General features: G+C 35.0%; 1 protein-coding gene across 1 annotated transcript in view; it reads left to right on the top strand.

Annotated features, from left to right (window-relative positions):
* Nucleotides 1-18634, top strand: part of LOC105470180 (leucine rich repeat kinase 2) — a 145173-nt gene extending 126539 nt beyond the window's left edge. The window contains exons 45-51 of the mRNA XM_071071872.1: nucleotides 4539-4732; nucleotides 6423-6495; nucleotides 9585-9769; nucleotides 13774-13926; nucleotides 15214-15422; nucleotides 17356-17427; nucleotides 17992-18634. Coding sequence (XP_070927973.1) covers nucleotides 4539-4732; nucleotides 6423-6495; nucleotides 9585-9769; nucleotides 13774-13926; nucleotides 15214-15422; nucleotides 17356-17427; nucleotides 17992-18113 — 1008 coding nt within the window. The 3' untranslated portion in view covers nucleotides 18114-18634. The remainder of the gene's footprint in view (nucleotides 1-4538; nucleotides 4733-6422; nucleotides 6496-9584; nucleotides 9770-13773; nucleotides 13927-15213; nucleotides 15423-17355; nucleotides 17428-17991) is intronic.
* Nucleotides 18635-25209: the final 6575 nt, after the last annotated feature.

The following is a 25209-nucleotide window of genomic DNA, read 5'->3' as shown; positions in this document are numbered from 1 at the left end:
CATAGGCTCAAAATAAAGGGATGGAGGAAGATTTACCAAGCAAATGGAGAACAAAAAAAAGCAGGGGTTGCAATACTAGTCTCTGATAAAACAGATTTTAAACCATCAAAGATCAAAAGAGACAAAGAAGGCCATTACATAATGGTAAAGGCATCAATTCAACAGGAAGAGCTAACTATCCTCAATATATATGCACCCAATACAGGAGCACCCAGATTCATAAAGCAAGTCCTTAGAGACTTATGAAGAGACTTAGACTCCCATACAATAATAATGGGAGACTTCAACACCCCACTGTCAACATTAGACAGAACAACGAGACAGAAAGTTAACAAGGATATCCAGGAATTGAACTCTTCTCTGCAGCAAGCAGACCCAATAGACATCTACAGAACTCTCTACCCCAAATCAACAGAATATACATTTTTCTCAGCACCACATCACACTTATTCCAAAATTGACCACATAATTGGAAGTAAAGCACTCCTCAGCAAATGTACAAGAACAGAAATTATAACAAACTGTCTCTCAGACCACAGTGCAATCAAACTAGAACTCAGGACTAAGAAACTCAATCAAAACTGCTCAACTACATGGAAACTTAATAACCTGCTCCTGAATGACTACTGGGTACATAATGAAATGAAGGCAGAAATAAAGATGTTCTTTGAAACCAATGAGAACAAAGACACAACATACCAGAATCTCTGGGACACATTTAAAGCAGTGTGTAGAGGGAAATTTATAGCACTAAATGACCACAAGAGAAAGCAGGAAAGACCTAAAATTGACACTCTAACATCACAATTAAAAGAACTAGAGAAGCAAGAGCAAACACATTCAAAAGCTAGCAGAAGGCAAGAAATAACTAAGATCAGAGCAGAACTGAAGGAGATAGAGACACAAAAAACCCTCCAAAAAATCAATGAATCCAGGAGTTGGTTTTTTGAAAAGATCAACAAAATTGACAGACCGCTAGGAAGACTAATAAAGAAGAAAAGAGAGAAGAATCAAATAGACGCAATAAAAAATGATAAAGGGGATATCACCACTGACCCCACAGAAATACAAACTACCATCAGAGAATACTATAAACACCTCTACGCAAATAAACTGGAAAATCTAGAAGAAATGGATAATTTCCTGGACACTTACACTCTCCTAAGACTAAACCAGGAAGAAGCTGAATCCCTGAATAGACCAATAGCAGGCTCTGAAATTGAGGCAATAATTAATAGCCTACCAACCAAAAAAAGTCCAGGACCAGATGGATTCACAGCTGAATTCTACCAGAGGTACAAGGAGGAGCTGGTACCATTCCTTCTGACACTATTCCAATCAATAGAAAAAGAGGGAATCCTCCCTAACTCATTTTATGAGGCCAACATCATCCTGATACCAAAGTCTGGCAGAGACACAACAAAAAAGAGAATTTTAGACCAATATCCTTGATGAACGTTGATGCAAAAATCTTCAATAAAATACTGGCAAACCGGATCCAGCAGCACATCAAAAAGCTTATCCACCATGATCAAGTGGGCTTCACCCCTGGGATGCAAGGCTGCTTCAACATACGCAAATCAATAAACGTAATCCAGCATATAAACAGAACCAAAGACAAAAACCACATGATTATCTCAATAGATGCAGAAAAGGCTTTTGACAAAATTCAACAGCCCTTCATGCTATAAACGCCCAATAAATTCGGTATTGATGGGACGTATCTCAAAATAATAAGAGCTATTTATGACAAACCCACAGCCAATATCATAGTGAATGGGCAAAAACTGGAAAAATTCCCTTTGAAAACTGGCACAGGTCAGGGATGGCCTCTCTCACCACCCCTATTCAACGTAGTGTTAGAAGTTCTGGCTAGGGCAATCAGGCAAGAGAAAGAAATAAAGGGTATTCAGTTAGGAAAAGAAGAAGTCAAATTGTCCCTGTTTGAAGATGACATGATTGTATATTTAGAAAGCCCCATTGTCTCAGCCCAAAATCTCCTTAAGCTGATAAGAAACTTCAGCAAAGTCTCAGGATACAAAATAAATGTGCAAAAATCACAAGCATTCTTATACACCAGTAAAAGACAAACAGAAAGCCAAATCATGAACGAACTTCCATTCACAATTGCTTCAAAGAGAATGAAATACCTAGGAATCCAACTTACTAGGGATGTAAAGGACCTCTTCAAGGAGAACTACAAACCACTGCTCAGTGAAATAAAACAGGACACAAACAAATGGAAGAACATACCATGCTCGTGGATAGAAAGAACCAATATCGTGAAAATGGCCATAGTGCCCAAGGTAATTTATAGATTCAATGCCATCCCCATCAAGCTACCAATGAGTCTCTTCACAGAACTGGAAAAAACTGCTTTAAAGTTCATATGGAACCAAAAAAGAGCCCGCATTGCCAAGACAATCCTAAGTCAAAGGAACAAAGCTGGAGGCATCATGCTACCTGACTTCAAACTATACTACAAGGCTACAGTAACCAAAACAGCATGGTACTGGTACCAAAACAGAGATATAGACCAATGGAACAGAACAGAGCCCTCAGAAATAATTCCACACATCTACAGCCATCTGATCTTTGACAAACCTGAGAAAAACAAGAAATGGGGAAAGGATTCCCTATTTAATAAATGGTGCTGGGAAAATTGGTTAGCCATAAGTAGAAAGCTGAAACTGGATCCTTTCCTTACTCCTTATACGAAAATTAATTCAAGATGGATTAGAGACTTAAATATTAGACCTAATACCATAAAAACCCTGGAAGAAAACCTAGGTAATACCATTCAGTACATAGGCATGGGCAAGGACTTCATGTCTAAAACACCAAAAGCAACAGCAACAAAAGCCAACAGACACATGAAAAAATGCTCATCATCACTGGCCATCAGAGAAATGCAAATCAAAACCACAATGAGATACCATCTTACACCAGTTAGAATGGCAATCATTAAAAAGTCAGGAAACAACAGGTGCTGGAGAGGATGTGGAGAAATAGGAACACTTTTACACTGTTGGTGGGATTGTAAACTAGTTCAACCATTATGGAAAACAGTATGGCGATTCCTCAAGGATCTAGAACTAGAAGTACCATATGACCCAGCCATCCCATTACTGGGTATATGCCTAAAGGATTATAAATCATGCTGCTATAAAGACACATGCACACATATGTTTATTGCGGCACTATTCACAATAGCAAAGACTTAAAATCAACCCAAATGTCCATCAGTGACAGACTGGATTAAGAAAATGTGGCACATATACACCATGGAATACTATGCAGCCATAAAAAAGGATGAGTTTGTGTCCTTTGTAGGGACATGGATGCAGCTGGAAACCATCGTTCTCAGCAAACTATCGCAAGAACAGAAAACCAAACACCGCATGTTCTCACTCATAGGTGGGAACTGAACAATGAGATCACTTGGACTCGGGAAGGGGAACATCACACACACGGGCCTATCAATGTTGAGGGGGGAGGGGGGAGGGATTGCACTGGGAGTTATACCTGATGTAAATGATGAGTTGATGGGTGCTGACGAGTTGATGGGTGCAGCACACCAACATGGCACAAGTATACATATGTAACAAACCTGCACGTTATGCACATGTACCCTAGAACTTGAAGTATAATAATAATAAAAAAAAGAAGAAGAGTATTCAAGAGCTAGTGTGTTTTGCTTTAGGATAACAGTATATGTCTTAGTTCAGCATCCCCAGAAACACCCTGAGATGTTGCACAAGTGATTTAAAGAAAGAGAATCTTAGAGGGAAGTAAAGGAAGCCAGAAAGGGCAGAGGAAGAAGCTCAGCAGAAATGTGGTTTCTCAGGAGGTCTAGCCTCAGTCTCTGCCCACAAGGAGCTCTGGAGTATGAACAGTAGCACAGAATTTTCCCACTGCCAGGCAAGGAGGCCAGTCTTTTATTCTCACATACTGGTCACTCATTGGCTGCAATCTGCTGGGAGGTGGGGGTAGTGTAACTTACAAGGCATTTCTGGGAAAGCTGCCTCTTGTCATCTGAGGGCATTCTGGGGTAAAGAGCACAGCTCTGAACTATAGTAGCCAACACTCATGGTAGCCAGGGGTGGCGTACCTGATTAATAAAGGAGATCTGGGCATGGCTCTACAAGTGGATCAATACATTGTATTGGCAAATATAAGATAAATTTCTAGACTTAAAAGACAACCTAATATTTTGACTGCTGCCTGGAAATAAATATTGTGCCTTGACATTAGTTCTGAAGTTAAATAATATTCTTATATGGTTTGAAGGAATGAGAATTCACACTGAACAATAATTTTTAATTTTACTTTCAGATGTTATCTTGATAGACAAAACTTGTTTGCCAATTAACTCAATTGTTATTGAAAATTAAATAAAATTGGCATTGTTTTTAAAAGTAAATGCAAGAAAGCAAAAAGAGTTAAGTATGTTGATAACAGAATCCTTTATTTTGTACAAGTTCTAGTTGCTTAAGCTTAAATCAAAGCCTTGTAAGAATATTTTCTTTTCTTAACAGGAGGTTGCTGATAGTAGAATATTGTGCTTAGCCTTGGTGCATCTTCCTGTTCAAAAAGAAAGCTGGATTGTGTCCGGGACACAGTCTGGTACTCTCCTGGTCATCAATACCGAAGATGGGAAAAAGAGACATACCCTAGAAAAGATGACTGATTCCATCACTTGTTTGTATTGCAATTCCTTTTCCAAGCAAAGGTATGGTAGTGAATTTGATCATTGGGGGAAATTACAGACCTTTTAAATGACTTAATTGTGTGCAGAATTGTTATTGCATCAGTAAAGATTGTTCATTTTTAACCCATTTGCACTGGTTTGCATATATTAAAGGGAATTGTGGAAGGTCACAGAGATATTTGTTATTTTTCTGAATACAGACCTAGCTGAGACAGTTATAAAATAAGTCAACCATTTCTTCAGGCCTACCAGCCCTGCTCCTGGTATTACCTCAACTGTGGCTCTCTCTCTTTACTTCTCCTCAGATCAATGCATCTTTGTAGGGCCTTTTCAAGGATAAATTCTCATTCATTCATTCTTTGAATATGTGTGTGTGTGTGTGTGTGTGTGTGTGTGTGTGTGTGTGTGTGTGTGTGTATAAAAAAGCCCATTGTGTGCCAGGCTTAAACATACCAACTATCTATGAAATTAAGAAAAAAATTAAATAAATGAATTAATAAATTCTGAATTGGTGAAAATGACTTAGCTTTTATCAGTTGCAGGGTTCTTGTCCCAAAGAAATATATCTACATAGCAAAATTTCAGGTGTGAGTTGTAGGTTGGTGTCTGTAATGGGGCAGGATGATTTCCAGGAGGCATTAAGATTATATACCCCATATATTTCTCTGGTTTAAGTTAGTATTGGAAAAAAAGTATTAGAAAAATGTGAAGCCTGTTTTTGGAACCTGAAATATCAGCTCCACTGGCAGTTTCGGAGTTGAAATTATTTGAATATGGTCAAAGAAAAATTTCAATGGATGGGATTGGGCCAGGAAGACTTTATTCAAGCCTGTCACAACAGGGGAGAGAGATCTGATTGAACTAAACTCCACTGAAATAAAAGGTGGGAGAGTTTTAAGTGCAGGGGTGAGCTAATGGAAAAGTACCTGAGGATGTGTTGTGGGGAAGTGGGAGCAGTTGTCAATGTGATTAGGCCATCTGTGCTTGCTAATTGTCCCTTCTTGAAGGTAGGCTCCTATTCTCCCACAGACACTAGAGAATAGTCGTCCTTCCTTCCTTCCTTCCTTCCTTCCTTCCTTCCTTCCTTCCTTCCTTCCTTCCTTCCTTCCTTCCTTCCTTCTTTCCTTCCTTCCTTCTTTCCTTCCTTCCTTTTTTTTTGAATGAGTTTTGCTCTTGTTGCCCAAGTTGTAGTGCAATGGCAGGATCTCGGCTCACTGCAACTTCCACCTCCTGAGTTCAAGCGATTCTGTAGCCTCAGCCTCCCGAGTAGATGGGATTACAGGCATACAACACCAAACCCAGCAAATTTTTTGTGTTTTTAGTAGAAATGGGGTTTCACCGTGTCAGCCAGACTGGTCTCGAACTCCTGACCTCAGGGGATCTGCCCACCTCGGCCTCCCAAACTGCTGGGATTACAGGTGTGAGCCACCGCACCAGGCCTCTTTCTTGATAATTACATTTCAAAGGAATGGCTCCCAAGTCCTTGGAAAAGACATTCCTGGGGTATAAAACTGGAAAGAGTCTGGGAAAAGGGGCAGAGAAAGAATTTATAATTGCAAGTCTTCTAAAGTAAATACTCTAAGAAAAGGGAGGTTAGGAGTTTATAGTTGAGAAGTCTATCTAAAGTTTAATAAAGCGGAGGAGAACATTAAGGCCATTTTAGCCAATGTACATGTTCTTTTTGTAACAATTTCAACATTTTTCCTTTTAGCAAACAAAAAAATTTTCTTTTGGTTGGAACCGCTGATGGCAATTTAGCAATTTTTGAAGATAAAACTGTTAAGGTAAATGTTGAATGCATTCTACATCTAAATTTTATTTTAAGTCTTTTGTTTTATATATATCTCACCGCCCTCTTATGGGATTATAAACTCCCTGAGAGCAAGAATCATAAATTATGCTTATATTTGTATTGCTTCATAAAATCGTGCACACAGTAGATCCTCTGAAAATACTTGCTGATTGACTGTATATTTTATATGAATGAACTAAGAATAAGATGATAAATGACATCTGATTGATAATGTTAGGAATGGAAATAATTCAATTTGTACAGATTTGTATCTGAGGCAGATAAGATAATTCGTTATAAATATATTGTGGGGAAAAAAACCAAAAAGATACTTAAGTTTTAAATATGACTTGCCATTAACTTTTTCTTAAGCATTGAAGAAATCATTTAATTTTGTGTTCTTCAGATTCTTATTTAGTCATTAAAGCATTTATTCCTCTATCCATCTATTCATCTTTGGTTCCATCTATTCACTCTACTTCCTACCCGTTCATTCTCCTATTACCAAAAAGCTTATTATCTGAGGAGAGACATGGAAGTAGAGTATAATAACCCTTAGGTTATTTCTTATGTAATTTTTACATGGGGAAAAAGAATAGATTGAATGTAACAATAATATTTTGAATATGACTTAAATTTTTTAATATATAGTATTTGTACATATTTATGGGGTACATGTGATATGCTGTTACATGCATAGAATGTCTAATGGTCAACTCAGGGTGTTTAGGATATCCATCACCATGAGCATTTATTTCTATGTGTTGAGAACATTTCAAGTCTTCTCTTCTAGTTATTTTGAAATGTTTTTAACTGTAGTCACTTTATTGTACTATTGAACATTAGAACTTATTCCTCCTATCTAACTCTGTGTTTGTACCCATTAACCAGCCTCTCTTCATCCTCCCCTTCTCCCACACACCCATATCCTTCCAAGCCTCTGATAACTATCATTCTACTCTCTACCTCCATGAGATCAACTTTTTTAGCTCCCACATATGAGTGAGTACACGTGATATTTGTCTTTCTGTGCTTGGCTTATTTCACTTAACATAATGACCTCCAGTTCCATCCATGTTGCTGTATATGACATGATTTCTTTCCTTTTTATGGTCAAATGGTATTCCATTATGTAAACACACACATTTTCTGTATGCATTCATTCATTCATGGGCACTTAGGTTGATTCCATTTTTTAGCTATTGTGAATAGTGCTGCAATAAACATGGGTATATAGGAATCTCTTTGATATACTGGTTCCCTTTCCTTTAGATTAGTATCAGTAGTGACATTGTTGGATTGTATGGTAGTTCTATTTGTAGTTTTTTGGAGAAATCACCGTTCTGTTTTCCGTAGTGGCTATAGTAATTTACATACCCACCAACAGCATATGGGCATTCCGTTTTTTCCACATCCTTGCCAGCATGTTATTTTTTGTCTTTTTTACAATAGTCATTCTAACCGGGTGAAGAAGATCTCAGTGTGGTTTTCATTTGCATTTTTACTGATGATTAGTTAATGTTGAGCATTTTTTTTCATATATCCATTGGCCATTACTATGTCTTCTTTTGGAAATGTTTATTTAGATCCTTTGCAAACTTTTTGTTTTGTTTTAAGACAGGGTCTCGCTCTCTCACCCAGGCTGGAGCACAGTGGCATGATCATAGCTCACTGCAGCCTTGACCTTCTGCACTCAAGTGATCCTCTAACATCAGCTTCACGAGTAGCTGGCACTACAGGCATGTGCCACCATACCTGGCTATTTATTTTTATTTTTTGTGGAGATGGGACCCCACTATGTTGTCCAGACTGATCTCAAACTCCTGGGCTCAAGCAATCCTCCTGCCTCATCTTCTCAAAGTGCTGGGATTACAGGCATGAGCCACCGCACCCTGCCCTTTGTCTACTTTTCAATGGGGTTCTTTTTTTTTTTTTTTTTTTTTTCTGTTGAGTTGCTTTTTCGAGTTTCTTGTGTATCCTGGATGAATAGTTTGCAAATATTTCCTCCCATTCAACAGATCGTCTCTATATTGTTGATAGTTTCCTTTGCTGTGCAGAAGCTTTTTAGTTTATTATTGTCCCATTTGTCTATTTTTGTTTTTGTTGCCTGTGCTTTTGGGATCTTAACCATAAACTCTTTGTCTAGATCAACGTTCTGAAATGTTTCCCCTGTTTCCTTCTAACAGTTTCATAGCTTCTGGTCTTACATTTAAGTCTTTAATCCATCTTGAGTTGATTTTTGTAAATGGTGAGAGAGTGGGGTCTAGTTTCATCCTTCTGCAGACTGATATCCAGCTTTTCCAGCACAATTTTTTGAAGGTAGTTTTCTTTCTCTCATGTATGCTTTTGGTGCCTTTGTTGAAAATCAGTTGGCTCTAAATATGTGGGTTTATTTCTGGGTCCTCTACATTGGTCTATGTATCTGTGTTTTTGCCAACACTGTGCTGTTTTGGTTACTCTAGCCTTGTAATATATTTTCAAGTCAGGTAGTGTGATGCCTCCAGCTTTGTTCTTTTTGCTCAGGATTGTTTTGGCTATTTTGGCTCTTTTTTGGTTTTATAATTTTTTTTTCTATTTCTGTGAGAAATATCTTTGGAGCTTTCATGGGAATTTCATTGAGTCTGTAGATTGCTTTGGGTAGTATGGTCATTTTAACAATATTAATTCTTCCAGTCTGTGAGCATGAATATCTTTCCATGTGTTTGTGTCCTCTTCAATTTCTTTCATGTTTTTCAGGTTTCCTTATAGAGATTGTTCATCATCTTGGTTAAATTTATTCCTAGGTGTTTTATTAATTTTTTGTAGCTACTTTAAATGAGATTGCTTTCTTGATTTTTCAGCTACTTTGTTCTTGTGTAGATATGCTACTAATTTCTGTATGTTGGTTTTGAATCCTTTATTGTCCTTATTTATCAGAACTAAGGGGTTTTTTTTTGATGGAATCTTTAGGTTTTTGAGTTTTAATTTTAATATCTCTAATCATTTAAGATGGAAAGTCGTTTTTTGAAAGCACAGATTTTTAGTGTTTTATTCTGTGGATACTCAATTTGCTGAGTGTGTTTTCTTTTTTTTTTGACAAAGCTTGAAGGAGCTGCTCCTTTGAAGATACTAAATATAGGAAATGTCAGTACTCCATTGATGTGTTTGAGTGAATCCACAAATTCAACAGAAAGAAATGTAATGTGGGGAGGATGTGGCACAAAGATTTTCTCCTTTTCTAATGATTTCACCATTCAGAAACTCATTGAGACAAGAACAAGCCAACTGTAAGTTATTTTTTATCTGTACAAGTAATTTGTCATTATCTTTATGTTTATTCCTTATAATCATTAATAATACTGTTGATAATTCATAAGGAAGATCTTTTAAAGTGCATAATTTATTTCTATCATAAAATTAAACATTCATTATAAAAAATTTTAAAAATTTCAAAAAGCAGAAGGGTATTTTTAAAAAGTCACTCAGCCTAATATATAGTAATATATAGCCTAATATATAGCCTAAACATACTTTTAGGGATAAAATATGTAAACCCATTGTAATCTTAGTAGTATTTATCAATCTAAATTTTTAAACAATTTTTATTATCTGTGTTTCAAATTAGACATGAAATTGGAAGACAATCAACTCTGTATTTTACCAAATTCATAGACTTTACATATGCAATTTGGGTAATTTCCATTAAGTATTGATTGTAGGAAAGATAGACAGCAAGTATTCTTGCTTGTCTCAAGTTGTTTCTAGATTTGATAATTATACAGATGTCTACTAACAACCAAGTTAGTGATACCAGTTTCAAACAAGAGTAAAATAAAATATTAATATAAACCTCTTTCAAGTTTGTTTTTTTCAGTTGTATTTTAATCAAATCTTTGCCATTGGTCCTTATTTATCACATTCCTCAGTGATAAGCAGTGTAGGATTGTGGATAAGAGCATAAACCATAGTTCACGTATTGCTTTGCCATCTATTGGTTTTGTGAACTTGGGCAATAACCTTTCACATCTTCAGTCATCTCTTACCTGAGGATTGTAATATTCTCTATCTCAAAGGGATATTTGGAGGAGTAAATAAGAACATTAATATATGGAACTTAATTAACGTAACGACCAGCACCTGGTAAGCTGTCAATAAACATTAGCTATTGTTGTTATTATTATTATTAGCTTTGAGTCACAAATCCCTACCTTAGAGAATATCCTAGTTTCCCAATATCCATCTAATTGCCCAAGATTGGCACTTGGAAGTAATCTTTGACTCCTTTGTTTTTGCTCCCTTTATCCACTTGACCCTCCTAATTGTCATTCGAATCTTTGTACTTCTCACTGTTCTCAGTGCTGCTACCATAGGCCAGACTGCCATCCATCATCTGTGGCCACATTAACAAGAGCATCCAGTTCTCATCCTCTGATTACACTCTCTTCCACCTATTTTCAGCATTGCAGACAGAGGGACCTTTCTAAAATGTACATCAATCTGATGCAATTCTCCTGCTTAAAACCCTTCGGTGGCATCCCATTGTCCTTTATATGAAGTCCAGATTCCTTAAGATAGCCTACTGGGCCCTTCATAATTCAGTGCTTGCTTAGCTGTCTAGATTCATATTTTGCAACCTTCTTGTCATCTGTGCTTTACCCAAACTGAAACTGACTCAGATCTCTAAGATAACCTGTTACCTTTCACCCCCAGCCTTTGAATGTAGTATTCTCTTTACCTGGATAACTATTATGCACCCTGCCTATTTCAGTCCAAATGCCACTTGCTCTGAGTGGCAGGTTAGGTAACTTTGTGCTTCCATTGCATCTATTGTTTTCCATCACAATAGCCATTTTATTTTTATAACTGTATTTTTTAAAGTAGTTTCTTAATACCACTAAATCTACTAGTTTTCAACATTGGCTGTGCAATTAGAAACCACTAGGTAGCTGAAAATTATGATACCTGGGCTCTACCTCAGACCAATTAAATTAGATCAGTTAAGCCTGGGATGGGGATCAGACTTGTTTTTTTTTCAGGTTCTCAAGTGATTCTAAAGTATATTCAGGTTAAGATATATTGCAGACTGCAATGTATTGTAAGTTCCCATGAATGAGGATTTTTATTTCTGTGTGTACATATTTGTTTACTAGTATGTGGTTAACATTTAGATCAACTCATTTTCATTCTGTAACACCCACTTTTTAAAAAATGAACGTAAAAATGTATTTTATTATTTTTATCTTTCAAATTTTATTTTAGACTCCAAGGGTACATGTGCAGGTTTGTTAACAAAGGTATAGTGAGTGATGCTGAAGTTTGGAATACAACTCAACTCACAACCCAGCAAGTGAGCATAGTACTCGATAGGTAGTTTTTCATCCTTTTTCCCCTTCCTGTAATTTCCACTTTTAACCTAATTATACAAGCCTGAAAACCTTTAAAAAGAAAGGGCCTCCAGTTTATTTTTTTATCTCATAAGACATTTTATGGGCTCATGGATATCAATTAAGTCCTTAAAGTTCCATATAAGATTTGGAGCACAGATGCTTTACTAGAGAGCATCCATAAAGATCAAGCTCTCAAAGATGTTCATCTCCCAAAAGAGATTGGGACTTAGTTGCATAAACACTTAGAGAGAAATATTTGCTCTCTTCTGAACAAGTATCTCCTGTGGCCTTGATCTCTACCCCACGAAACAGACATCACATCACGAATCAGAGGTTGCCTCATTATCAGTACCCTCATCATCATCAATACACACCGACTGAGAGGCATATTGAGTAATGAAAGATGACTGCCTTTGAAGCCAGAAGACTGCACAACTTTTGGAGTTCTAGGTCTGCAACATGTTTTTAGTCCTAGGTCAGCAAGCATGACGTCAGTAGTCATGGAACCCTGAGCAAATTATTTAGCATTTGTACATGTTTCTTTCTACAATTAAAAACATTGAGATTTGTCATATTTTATGTTTTTTTAATTAAGGGTCAAACAAGATAACACACAAAAGTATTTTATAAAATACGAAAATTCCCTGCAAAACTTTATCCTAATTGGAACTATTTTCTATTAAATACAGCAAACATCCAGGAAGGCGTTACCTAAAACATAGTGGCTCTCTGACAACACATCATATTTTTATCTCCTTTTCCAGAATAGAAAGAAAAGGGGGAGAAAAAAAAATCTTCCTGCTCTAGGATGTACTAATGATTGTTGAATCATTATGGTATTTTCATGTTATCTATCTGATTTAAATGCAATTTTGACTATTTTTACTTATTCCTGGTTGTTCATTCATACTGGAGTGCCGTCTATCCCCCACTTCGTAGACTGCTTGGTATATCAGAGGTGCTTCTCTGTGCATCTCTTTACTGGACGAGGGTTATGTAGAAAATACATCGTCCTCATCCTTACGAAATTACACTCATAATCTAGTGTGAGGGATGCCCTAATAAAGACAATTTTATATTTAATAAGGTCTATAATATGACAGTGACACCAGTGGGGAAAAGGGACTGGTTAGTCTATTTTGATAGGTCAGGGAAGAAATCCAGAGGAGCTGACATTTAAGTTAATCCTCAAAGGCCAAGTAGGAGTTTGCCGTGTTGATGTGGCCCATGGTAGCCAATCTGTTTGTGAAATATGTACAATGTCAGATGCCTTAGGTTGAAAGGGAAATATTTTAAGGTGTTTGTAATTTTTCTTTATGTTTAAAAGGGGAAAATGGCAAATATTTTACTTTCTGTTTATGTTTGAATGATGTGGATTTTTGTTTCCTATAATTTGACTGGCTCAACTGCAAAGATATACCTTGCTTTAAAATTTGAAGACACTGCAACTAAATTTTTTTTCAACATTTTATATTTTATAACTCTAGATATAAAAGGCTAATGCTTAGTTTTCTGAGCATTCATGAAACAAAGTTTTGCAACGACATTCAAAAGTTACAGATATTATAATATTTCATTCAGAAATTTAGATATAGTATAAAATTCTACAAAGAGCTACATAGAATTGAAACTAAAAGTAAGACCAAAGTCAACATTGGACATAATCTTTATTTTATTATCAAGAGAAATTAGTATAAAGTAACCAAAAGTATGTAAAATACCAAAGCATGTTATATATTCAATTCAGAATTGTTAGGGAAGAATATGAAATAATTGCAATAGTCTAGCTTGTTTAGTTTTCAAAATAGTGTTTTTACATGCATTAAGAACTAAGGTTATATTACACGTAGAAATTTTAAGAAGCAAACAAATAGTGATGACTTTCTATTTTTTTTTCTCTGTAGGTTTTCTTACGCAGCTTTCAGTGATTCCAACATCGTAACAGTGGTGGTAGACACTGTTCTCTATATTGCTAAGAAAAATAGCCCTGTTGTGGAAGTGTGGGATAAGAAAACTGAAAAACTCTGCGAACTAATAGACTGTGTGCACTTTTTAAGGTTAATTCATTGGCTTTTAAGTTTATTTCCAAAAGAATTATCTTTGCACTTCATGTGTCGCAGAGGAAGGATTTGTCTTCCTTTCTGCCTCTGAATAGAGAATTTTTTAAAAATGCAGAAAAAAATTTGTAATGCTTCTCAGCACCAGCTCTTCAAATCAGGAACATTTTGTCTTGGGAAAATAAAAAAATAGGAGCATAATATGCATAGTTTTTTCACGGTATTATAAAGAATGCTCTCGAATGAAAATAGTATATTATTGAAAATGAGCATACTGGAGTCTCTGCTAGCTTTGATGTAGTTGTGTCACAGTGTCAAATATACTATTTATAATTAAATTATGGGCCCCAGGATTATCTGCTCAAAGAAAAAGAGTCACAAAATAATAGACGAATATGGGGGGAAACACAATGGACTCAGCAAGGCACTAACTAAGGAGTTGGGATCAAGACCCCAGAATGAGAGCATAGTGCTTAGTCTGATGCAGCCAGTGAGTGACAAATCCATAGCAAGCACATTCTTTCTGTGCTGGTGCTAAGAAACAGGACCATTTTCAAGCTTATTTGCTAGCCACTTTATATTTTTATTTTATTTTGGTTTTACCTTATAGATCTATGATACTCTTAAGAACATTTGAGATTACACACTGTATCTGTAAAAGGAGACTTCAAAGTTTCCTTTCTTAGATTCATCTGACAGTTTTTCTCTCGATTGTGAGAAGGGCTCACAGTTTATGTTCAGAAGAACCAACAGGTCTCCTTGATAAAGGATTCTTTACTTCCTGGAGTACCAAAACGATTAGGATTCTTTTATTTCTGGACACTTCATTTTGGTCGTGAATTAGACTATTCACTGGTTCTGGGAAAAAATCCAGTGGTTTGTATGGATATCTCTTACATGTGAATGACTATAATTTTATGTTCCTTTGTAACACTGAGACATCATGTAAAGCTTTTGAATCTAACTTTTTTTTCTTTATCCTGGGCACATGCATGCTATTTTTACTGAATTAGATAGCTTTGGTATTTATAAAAATTGTATCCCTCTTATTCATAATTTCCTGAAAATGAAGGGCTATTGTTGTCTTTGATAATTTATGCTTCAAGTAAAGAAATGTGGCTCTTTGGCATTCTGTGTTTAGCAAAATTTGCTTTGTATAATTTTAATGATGCATAATGTGTGGTGTCATGTTTTCATAATTTAAAATGTTATTTATGTTTTCATATATAAATAGCATTTATGTCTTAGCTGGTGGTAAAATTATTAATGTATACTTTATGGTTCTAGGGAGGTAATGGTAAAAGTAAACAAGGAATCAAAACACAAAATGTCTTATTCTGGGAGAGTGAAAGCTCTCTGCCTTCAGAAGAACACTGCTCTTTGGATAGGAACTGGAGGAGGCCATATTTTACTCCTGGATCTTTCAACTCGTCGAGTTATACGTATAATTTACAACTTTTGTGATTCGGTCAGAGTCATGATGACAGCACAGCTAGGCAAGTTTCTTTCCTTTAGATATTTTTCATATTCTCTAAGTCTTATAAAATATGCCTTTATTTTACATTTACTTTTTCTCTGCACTTTCCAGTGTCATTTGGATGGTCTTGGAGGTTCACACAATGAAACATAAGACTGGTGTAAATTGTGAATAGGGTCATTACAGAAATGGTGGGAGTAAATGCTCTCAGTCCCATAAGAGAAGCAGATTACTGCAGCTGAACACTCAGTTTGGGTCTTACTTGCTTTTTTCCTTTTTACCTAAGGCAAAAATGGGAAATACATAGTGTTGAATATATTTCACTTTTTGAGCAAAGAAAATAAAGAAAATGTTTATTTTAATCATAGTCTAGCCTCCCACGCTTGTTAAAGAATCTCATTTAGTTTTTCATTCTATAGCAAATCTTTATTCTTACAGCAATACATGCTGAACCACACAACCTACAAATATTGACAAATCATGTTTTACTGAAACTTTGTCTTTTTTTGCTTCTGTTTTTCTATTTAAATATGATGAAATCGTGATAGCACATAAAATATATTTTCTGCATAAATATATTTGTGTCTTCCTTTGATAATAATTTGATTTAGAAAATAACAATAAAAGCACATATACAAAAGTTTACAAAAACAACACTATGGGGTTTAATTCCGAAAAAAACTAGAATTTATGTAACTTTAGCAAATAATTAATGAATGTTTTGAACGTGGTGAAGAAAATAGATTCATTACAAGTATGTGTGAAAGAGGAACATGTGTTTCTCTAACACCTTCACCTATTTTTCATTTATAGATGTTAGAGTTGCACAGAAGGAGTTAGAATTAGATGCTCTTAATGACTGTGAACTATTAAGATACATGTCCACACAAGCAGAACAGTAGGTATCTCAATGGGTTGTCTCCGTAGTCTTATTCCACCAAAGTTGTTGCATTCTCTAGTTGAATTGTATGTACTTTGGGACCCGGATAGCTTGCTTATAACTGAAGTTATAGTGGAATTTCAATAGGTTACAGTTTGATTTTAAAATAAAGATCAATTTGAACATAGCCTACAAGGTGCTGCGTGAGCTGGCTTCACTGTACCTCTCCTGCCTCCATCATCTACCACATTCCTACCAGATCTTCCTCGTCTAGATGAACATCCAGTTCTTCTTAATTACTGTGCTATATTTTGCCTCAGGGATTTGCACATGCTGTTTATTTCTTTGCTTAAAGTAGTTTTTTTATGCTTAGTTAACTCATACGCTTTGAAATGTTAGCTCCTGTGTCAAAACCTCTGAGAAGCAAACACTGATTAAGTCAAAGTTCCCACTTTGGGTTCCCATAACAGCTTTCTTGCATAGTTGTGATCATAGTCATATATATTTTTTTTCATTAATACTAGTCTCTTCACTAGAATATAAACACCAAGCAGGTTGGGTTAGTGTGTTTTGGGTTACCCCTTTATTCCCAGGATCTAGCCTAGGACTTACATAGAAGACTTTTGATGCAAATTTGTTGAATAAATTAGTGAATGATTTGAGAAGAAAATATGATATTTTGACATCAGTATATCCATCCATCTAAGTGTCCATCTAAATACTCATATTTGTACCTTACCATATCCAAAGAACTTTTCACACACATTACCTCATTTAACATTGTAACTTTGGGGAGGGTAATGTATAAATACTAAGCCTATTTTATAGAAAGGTTAAGCTGTTTTCTCAGACTCACATAATTAAGAGTTGCAGCAAGGAGTGGATCACAGATTCTGTTACTTTTTTTTAATGCTGGCCTTTATTCAATATAATTTAAGGGTCACCTAGAAAATAGAACTGTGAATTCAGTTCCAAGGTATTTGTGTCTTAGACTATGAACAACTTTAATTTTTTCCAGACCAACTTAATATATAGTTTTAACGGAAAACTTCCATATTTTGTTTTTGTAAAGGGAGCCTTAAAAATGTCATGCTGGTATTGGGCTATAACCGGAAAAGTACTGAAGGTACACAACAGCAGAAAGGTAACATTTAAAAGGATACTGTATTCCAAACAGTGCAATGACATGAATGATAGTAACATATTATGTGTTTTATAAATTTGTAGAAAATATTACATATGGTATAATCAGGAATTTTAATTGGTAGTTTATAGTATAAAGAACTTAGGCATAAACTTTCAAAATTACAAGTGATATGAAGTGTTAAATATTTATATTTTCAGATGAAGTAGAGGTGTCAATCACTAGCTCAACCTTAAACTAAATGTGAATATTTTTTACAACTTACCTGTATCTACATAATGTTTAATTTTCAACAGTGTTTGAAAAGCTTTATTTCTTTTAGATTATGAAATGTTAATTTATTAAATGTCCACACTCTTCTTGAAATTTAGTAGTTTCTATAATGTGTTATAAAAATTGTCCAAGTACAGTTTTTTATAAATAATTATTTAGTGCATTAGTTATAGCTGTGTTTATATATACATTTATCTAAGTCAACTAAAAATACATAAGCCAAACTGAAATAAAATAAGAATGTTTTATGGTGGATCTTTGAAACTTGATTTCATTTTTTTCTTTTTCTAGAGATACAATCTTGCTTGACTGTTTGGGACATCAATCTTCCACATGAAGTGCAAAATTTAGAAAAACACATTGAAGTGAGAAAAGAATTAGCTGAAAAAATGAGAGGAACATCTATTGAATAAGAGAGAAACAGGAATTGTCTTTGGGTAGGAAAATTATTCTCTTGTAAATATTTATTTAAAAATGTTCACGTGAAAAGGGTACTCACATTTTTTGAAATAGCTCATGTGTATATGAAGGAATGTTATATTTTTAATTTAAATATATGTAAAAATACTTACCAGTAAACATATATTTTAAAGAACTATTTAAAACACAATGTTGTATTTCTTATGAATACCAGTTACTTTTGTGCATTAATTAATGAAAATAAATCTGTGAAATACCTAATTTAAGTACTCATACTAAAATTTATAAGGCCGATAATTTTTTGTTTTCTTGTCTGTAATGAAGATAAACTTTATTTAAAATTCTATGCTTAAGACAAGACTATTGCTTGTTGATTTTTCTAGAAATCTGCAAGGTAGAATGAAAAGACAGTTTCCCGTGTAATGTATTCCCTCTTAGATTGCTTTGAAATGCACTATCATATATGCTTGCAAATATTCAAATGAATTTGCACTAATAAATTCCTTTGTTGGTATGTGAATTCTCTTTGTTGCTGTTGCAGACAGTGCATCTTACACAACTTCACTCAATCCAAAAGAAAACTCCATTAAAAGTACTAATGAAAAAACATGACATACTGTCAAAGTCCTCATATCTAGGATATGAGGAGAGTTTCTGTGTCTTTCTGTGTCTTTCCTAGACATGATAGAGTTGTCTCTATCTTTTCAACTCTATCTTTGAGTATGGATACCCTGAATTTTGTATAATTAGTGTAAATACAGTGTTCAGTCCTTCAAGTGATATTTTTATTTTTTTATTCATACCATTAGCTACTTGTTTTCTAATCTGCTTCATCCTAATGCTTATATTCATCTTTTCCCTAAATTTGTGATGCTGCAGATCCTACATCATTCAGATAGAAACTTTTTTTTTTTTTCAGAATTATAGAATTCCACAGCTCCTACCAAGACCATGAGGACAAATATCTAACACTTTTCAGTTGCTGAAGGAGAAAAGAGCTTTAGTTATGATGGATAAAAATATCTGCCACCCTAGGCTTCCAAATTATACTTAAATTGTTTACATAGCTTACCACAGTAGGAGTATCAGGGCCAAATACCTATGTAATAATTTGAGGTCATTTCTGCTTTAGGAAAAGTACTTTTGGTAAATTCTTTGGCCCTGACCAGTATTCATTATTTCAGACAATTCCCTGTGATAGGACACCTAGTCTATTTAATATTCTCAGAACTTATGGCATTTGACTATATGAAAACTTTAAATTTATTTATATTCAGGGTGATCAAATTCTTAAACATGAAAGATTTTCTGTATTTTAAAGGAACCCATGCTTTAACTTGCTACGTAATTAACGACAACAAAAAAAAATACAGTAGAGCTCTTTGTTCCAGTGTTATCTCTTTCATTGTCACTTTGTATGTATTTGCAAATTTTTTTACCAAAGACAAACACAAAAATAGAATACTGTATTTACATGGAATAATAAAATTTTTAAAAGCATGTTTATGAATTTTTAAACTTTGTGATAGTGTTTTGCTTTTCACATATAGGTCTGTTATCCACCTCAAAGGAAACTTTGTATATTAATTTGTATATGGAACATTCCACGATAAGAAAGTGCAACTAAAGTTTTTTCTTGAGAACTTACAGAATATTTAAATTTACTTTTCTATAATACGTATGGTTGCCAGGATCCCAGGACAAAATCTGATGGGTATGAAACATTCTATTTTCAAGTTCTCTTAAAAATTTTTTGTGAGTAAATTTGTTTGCTCTTGAGTACTGAAACAAAATATAAGACTTTAGAGCAAATGATATATACAAAAAATAGGCACAGTCACTTCAAGTGTTTTCTGATTAGAAGCCTAAAATAACCTGCTAATTATGATCAAAATACAAACATTATCATAACAGAAAATATTCTTTTGGGAAAATTTTGAATTCAAAAAAGGGCGCCTCTCTGACTCTAATTCACTCTATCGATTATGTGTGAACTATTTTAACTAAAATGCAACTTATTTTTCATCAAGGCAGTGAAATATATTGATGAAACGTAGCAGAATTAACAAAAGAAGATTGTGAACTTTCCTAAGTTAAATGTAAGGATGCAAATGTTCTAATATTGAGGGGAGATAAAATTCAAAACCGTTGGGACTTTGCTTCTTTATCCATCACTTTGAGTAGCTTAACACCTAACCTGGTAAATTGAATGTTTCTCATGGAGGCTCATCAGCAATTCAGTAAAATAGTAAATTATGTCAACTCGGGAGAAACTGACATCCTCATTCTCCATGCTAGCCAGTTGCTGATCCAGGGTATCATTGTTTCTAATAACAATTCAGAATCTGGCTGCTTAAAGGCACCTAGGTACTTGGTTCTTTCTAATTTGTCAAGGAATTTGGAGTGATCCTATCACCCTGATTTCAAGCAAGAGACAGTCACCTGACCCAAAGGCCTGCTGTCTGAACACACTCTGAGTGAGTGAGCAGAGATGTGGTGGTTCTCTCTATGTGCTGCCGCCACACTGCTCTTGATTTCTACCCTTACCTGGGAAGTCTCTACTTGATGTCTGTCTCAGGCTAAGAAAAAGAGAAGAGAAAGGGAATGAGTATTAGCATCTGGATCATGGGGCTGCTTCTTGGCCTCTATGAGAATCCACTGTTTCACAGCAATCAGGGCCTACAAAACTGGATGTTATAGAGTAAACAAGAGGTATCATTCTGACCTGGGCTTCGCCACATTTACCCACTGAACACTCCCAAGAGAAGGTTGTTACCATTTATTTATGAAAATACCAAACTCCGATACATACTCTATTAGAAGTATTATGGAAAAGTAGAGCATATGTCTACCTGGCCAGAGAATAGAGGATCCTGATCACAAAAAAAGTACAAATATTTAAACAGAGACTTAGGACAAATGGGCATTCAACAATTTCCAGAGTGAAATAACATTCTAGGCAGATGATGACGCATGTGCTGTCTTAGGAACTTGAGCTTATTTTGAAAGCATCCCTATCAAATACATGCTGAAATTTGTGACAAGTTCCCATTCCTTACAGTACTTACGGGATACACTTAAGTGACTGAAGATGCAAGAGAAGTATATATTTGTGTATGGATATAGCACTTTTATCATTAATTGGGAGATTATAAAGTTAATGAGCTGTTCTTTGCAGAGGGAGTATTTGTTAGGATGAAATGGGGAGAGATGTTTCAAACACCAAGTTTATCTTATAGGTTAAGAAATCCTAGAAGGAATCCACGACTTTATGTCTATGTGCAATATATGACAAGAGATTTCCCTATCTCCTTGCAAAATAAGCACAAATTAACGAACTCAAAGCTTGTGCTATTATGATAAAAGTTTAAAAGGTTAGTACATAGCAGAAATGTGATATACTATAATGGGGGTCCAGGGGATAAAATATTTGCAAACTGATTCTCCCATGTTGGCACTGTTTTGATTTCCTACTATGTTATGTAACACAAATGAGATCGTACGTTAGAGTAATAAGGCAACCACTGATAGAAGCTGCATGCAGGCAAGAGTGTTCTCTGATCATAAGCTTAGTTTAGTTGGATCCTTGCTGCAATCACTAAATTAATAAATCTGTGCTAGTATTGAATCAGGAAATGTCTGCCACAAGCAGATAAATAAAAACTTTCTGCTTTGGCTGAAATAACTGCTTTTAGGCAAAGAAAGAGTATACGCTTATTAATATAGCTTGGGATGTGGACCTCTTTGATGAGACTATACAATTCAGGGTAGACAAAGTATGCCTATAAAGAAATTTAAAATAAACTTATGCATTCAAACGGAACATATTCTTTAATAATGACATTTTTAAGGGCTCTGCATTTATTCCATGAATGTTGGCATTATTGTTCAGTTTTTCTTAATTACCTGCATTCACTTTAAAAAACAGAAAAAAAAGAGAAACAGTTGCAAAAGAAAGCAGCCAGAAAGAACATACATTTAGTATTGAAAAAGACCTTGGTCTAAATTCTAGATTTGACGTTTACTTAGTAATCTGAACTGGAGCAAGTTGCACAAATGGCCAGAGAATCATTTTTTTTTTTTTCTGTAAAATGGCAACAGTAGTATACCCACCTTCTAGAAGGATGAGTGTAAATTAAGGAATTGTGCAATTAATTCCCAGGCAAGTCACACACAAGCACCACCTTATGAGGGAATTCATATTAGACATCAGTGTCACTAAAAATTCATTTCTCCAATAAAGCACACATACTATACGCTTTGGATATTTGGAAGTTGCTCCTGGTACCCACTAATAATAAGTTCAAGGCGCCAAGGGTTTTAATCGAATTTGCCAAACAATTAATTTAAAGTGTGAAAAGAAACTACTATCAAGATATTGACTTATTACATTATGTTTTTATGCTTTTAGTGACCAGGTTCAGCTAGATAAATGATCTCTGCCTCATGATGTCCTTATGATTGCCTTCTCTTCTGTTTCCATTGTCACTTGATAACAGTTGATAACATCTATGATTTTTTTTCTTTAAACAATTCACTCCAATGAATTGCCTGAAGCTCTTGATTTCTGGATTGTATACATCATCCATTCTGAGTGGGATAATGTTTTGTGCAACAAGAAGGAGAGCAAGTTTGCTCTTTCTGTTGATTTTGGTGGATGGTGTGGGAGAAAAGAGCAACACTGAGGTTGAAGATCATTGGGTGACAACTCTTTTGCTATAGCCAGAATTATTTTTTTGATGTAACTTACACACATTACAAACAATCTCTACTTCCCTCCGTGCTCCTCCCTTCCCCACCTACAATATAGGATTTTACTATTTACCCATTTCGTGTCCACTGTGTCTGAGTAACATTACTAACTAGTACAATGCATGTAGCAGATAATTTTACATGACAATTAAATTTCACATTAAAAACCACCTACACAGCTCTGATAATTTTGGACAGTTCTTTATTCTTAGAGTGGAAAATTATAAAATAAATGAAATAATTATTATGTGTCATTGCACTTAGGTAAAGATGGGAGTATCTTTGGCTCTCAATAAACTGTGTGTTTAGCAAGAAGGATTTTATTTAAAAGATAAATATGTTTTTGCCACATACAATAGAATGTCTTCATTGATATATATTTATTTCAAAAGTAAACATAAGTGGTAGCAATATGTTGTAATACCATAGGTTAAATATTATGTTAAGCTTTTAAGTAAATTCAATCACCTCTTCTCTAAATGCTCTCAATTATTTTATACACTTTGGTCTTCCATGAAGATAATTAGTATGTGTCAATTACTGAGAAACAAGCTGTCCTTCATCCAGGGTTGCTGATGTTTTGCTTCTTACTTCTTCCTTTTGTGTTACTTTCTTTAAAGAAAATGGTTTTCCAGGTGTTATTTTCTAAATGTCATCACATAAACTGAGGCATAAATTATTTAATTGCTCTCTCAAGTAGCTTTTATGCTTTCCAGGTAATGTAAACAGGAAGAAAGAAAACACATAATTTGAAACACTGACTGAAGAAGATTTTTATAGCACAATTATAAATTATGGAAAATGAGAAGAAATAGTCAACCTAAATCTTTAATCACTAATTGGAATCTTGTGTATCAAAAACTGATGAAAAAAAATCTCCCTTGCAAATCTACACAAGCAGAAGAATTATTTTTTTTTTTTTCATCTTGTGAGTCAGAATTAAAGACATCATAGAGGTTAGAGACATGGGCCCTGGGCTTTTGGGCCTGGGCCCCTCTCTTACTTATGCCACTTTGTTGCTCAATCTCTCTTTGTACCAATGTCCTCATGTGCAAAAAGATATAAAAATAGACAGTTGTTGTGAGGAGCATGTTGTTCTCAGATTCTCCTTATCCCCAAGCCTAAAAGGACTCTTAGGTGCTTTCTATTTGTTGGTAAGAAAAAGGAGAGTTTTAAAGTTTGAAGCTGGTAGATGGAGCCGATATTCTGGTGATTATTCATTCAACTGAGTTACTTGAGTGAGTGGAATATTAAGATCCCTAGATTATAGAGTATGAATATCAGTGACCAGGAAAGCTGGTAATGTGGCATCCTATCAAACTCATACTTTGTGTTTAGCATTTGTTTAGTTGGACCTGGGAGAAACTGACTTTGTGTCAATAAAAATAACATGAAAACAAATTGGCTTTGGTTTCATTTCCAGTAACAAGATAATGATTTGGAGAAGTCCACCTGCTGAAAACTAAAAAGGTTAGCTTAAAAGGAAAGGAAGAATATTAAAATGAACATCTAAAATTACCAAAGATCTGATGAGATGGTATGGAACTATCTGGCCAAAATCAAAGTGAATTGTAAGCAGAGCACTAAAGCTATGTTTTCTTGTGAGCATTTGCTTAACCTAGTGAATCTGACCTTTAGTTTCCCCAGCCTTGAAAGGATTGGATCACATCTCAAGGTCAGCAGTCAAACACATGGGTGTTTCCGTTAGACTGGGGCACCAAAGGAATACAAGTCAGTGTGACAATCAGAAGTATAACTGTCCACCTTCTACTCACTGACAAGATCCTGAAAAAGCTCATAAGCAATTCCTCCTGGAGTTGCCCAAATTCACATCATCTATGTTATTTTTTTAAAAAAATTACTCAAGCTTTTAATTAAATGAAAATTTCAGACAGAGAAGACTTCAAGCAAGGCAATTTATCAGGGAAAAGAAAGGCATTGTGTAATCATAGAAGTGTCTTTATACCCACATAGACCAGTTGTTGGATGGGGGATGCCGGGAGAAGGCAGAGTGAGCTTGGGCATGGCCACATTTTCAGCAGAGGTATTTCTAGGAGAAGGCTGTAAGGTAAGTTGACCACTTTCCTAGCAACTGGGAAGCACTGGTCAGGTCTGGGTGGCATTGAACAGTATTTATGAAAGAAAACTCAATTAATAAATTAATAAATGCATGTGTAAATAATTGCTTGGTGAAGGTATTTATTGATTCTACTGAAATTGAGATGAGGTTTCAAAGGACTTAAGGTATATGTGGAATGGAAGACATAAAACATGGAGATACTAACTACAGATTGACTCTTCAGTAAAAGCTGAAACCCAAAATAACTACAGTCATGT

The sequence above is a fragment of the Macaca nemestrina genome, chromosome 10 (assembly GCF_043159975.1).
Source record: "Macaca nemestrina isolate mMacNem1 chromosome 10, mMacNem.hap1, whole genome shotgun sequence".
NCBI lineage: Eukaryota > Metazoa > Chordata > Mammalia > Primates > Cercopithecidae > Macaca > Macaca nemestrina.
The sequence above is the reverse complement of the archived record's forward strand: the minus strand, read 5'-3'. Positions and strand labels throughout refer to the sequence as shown.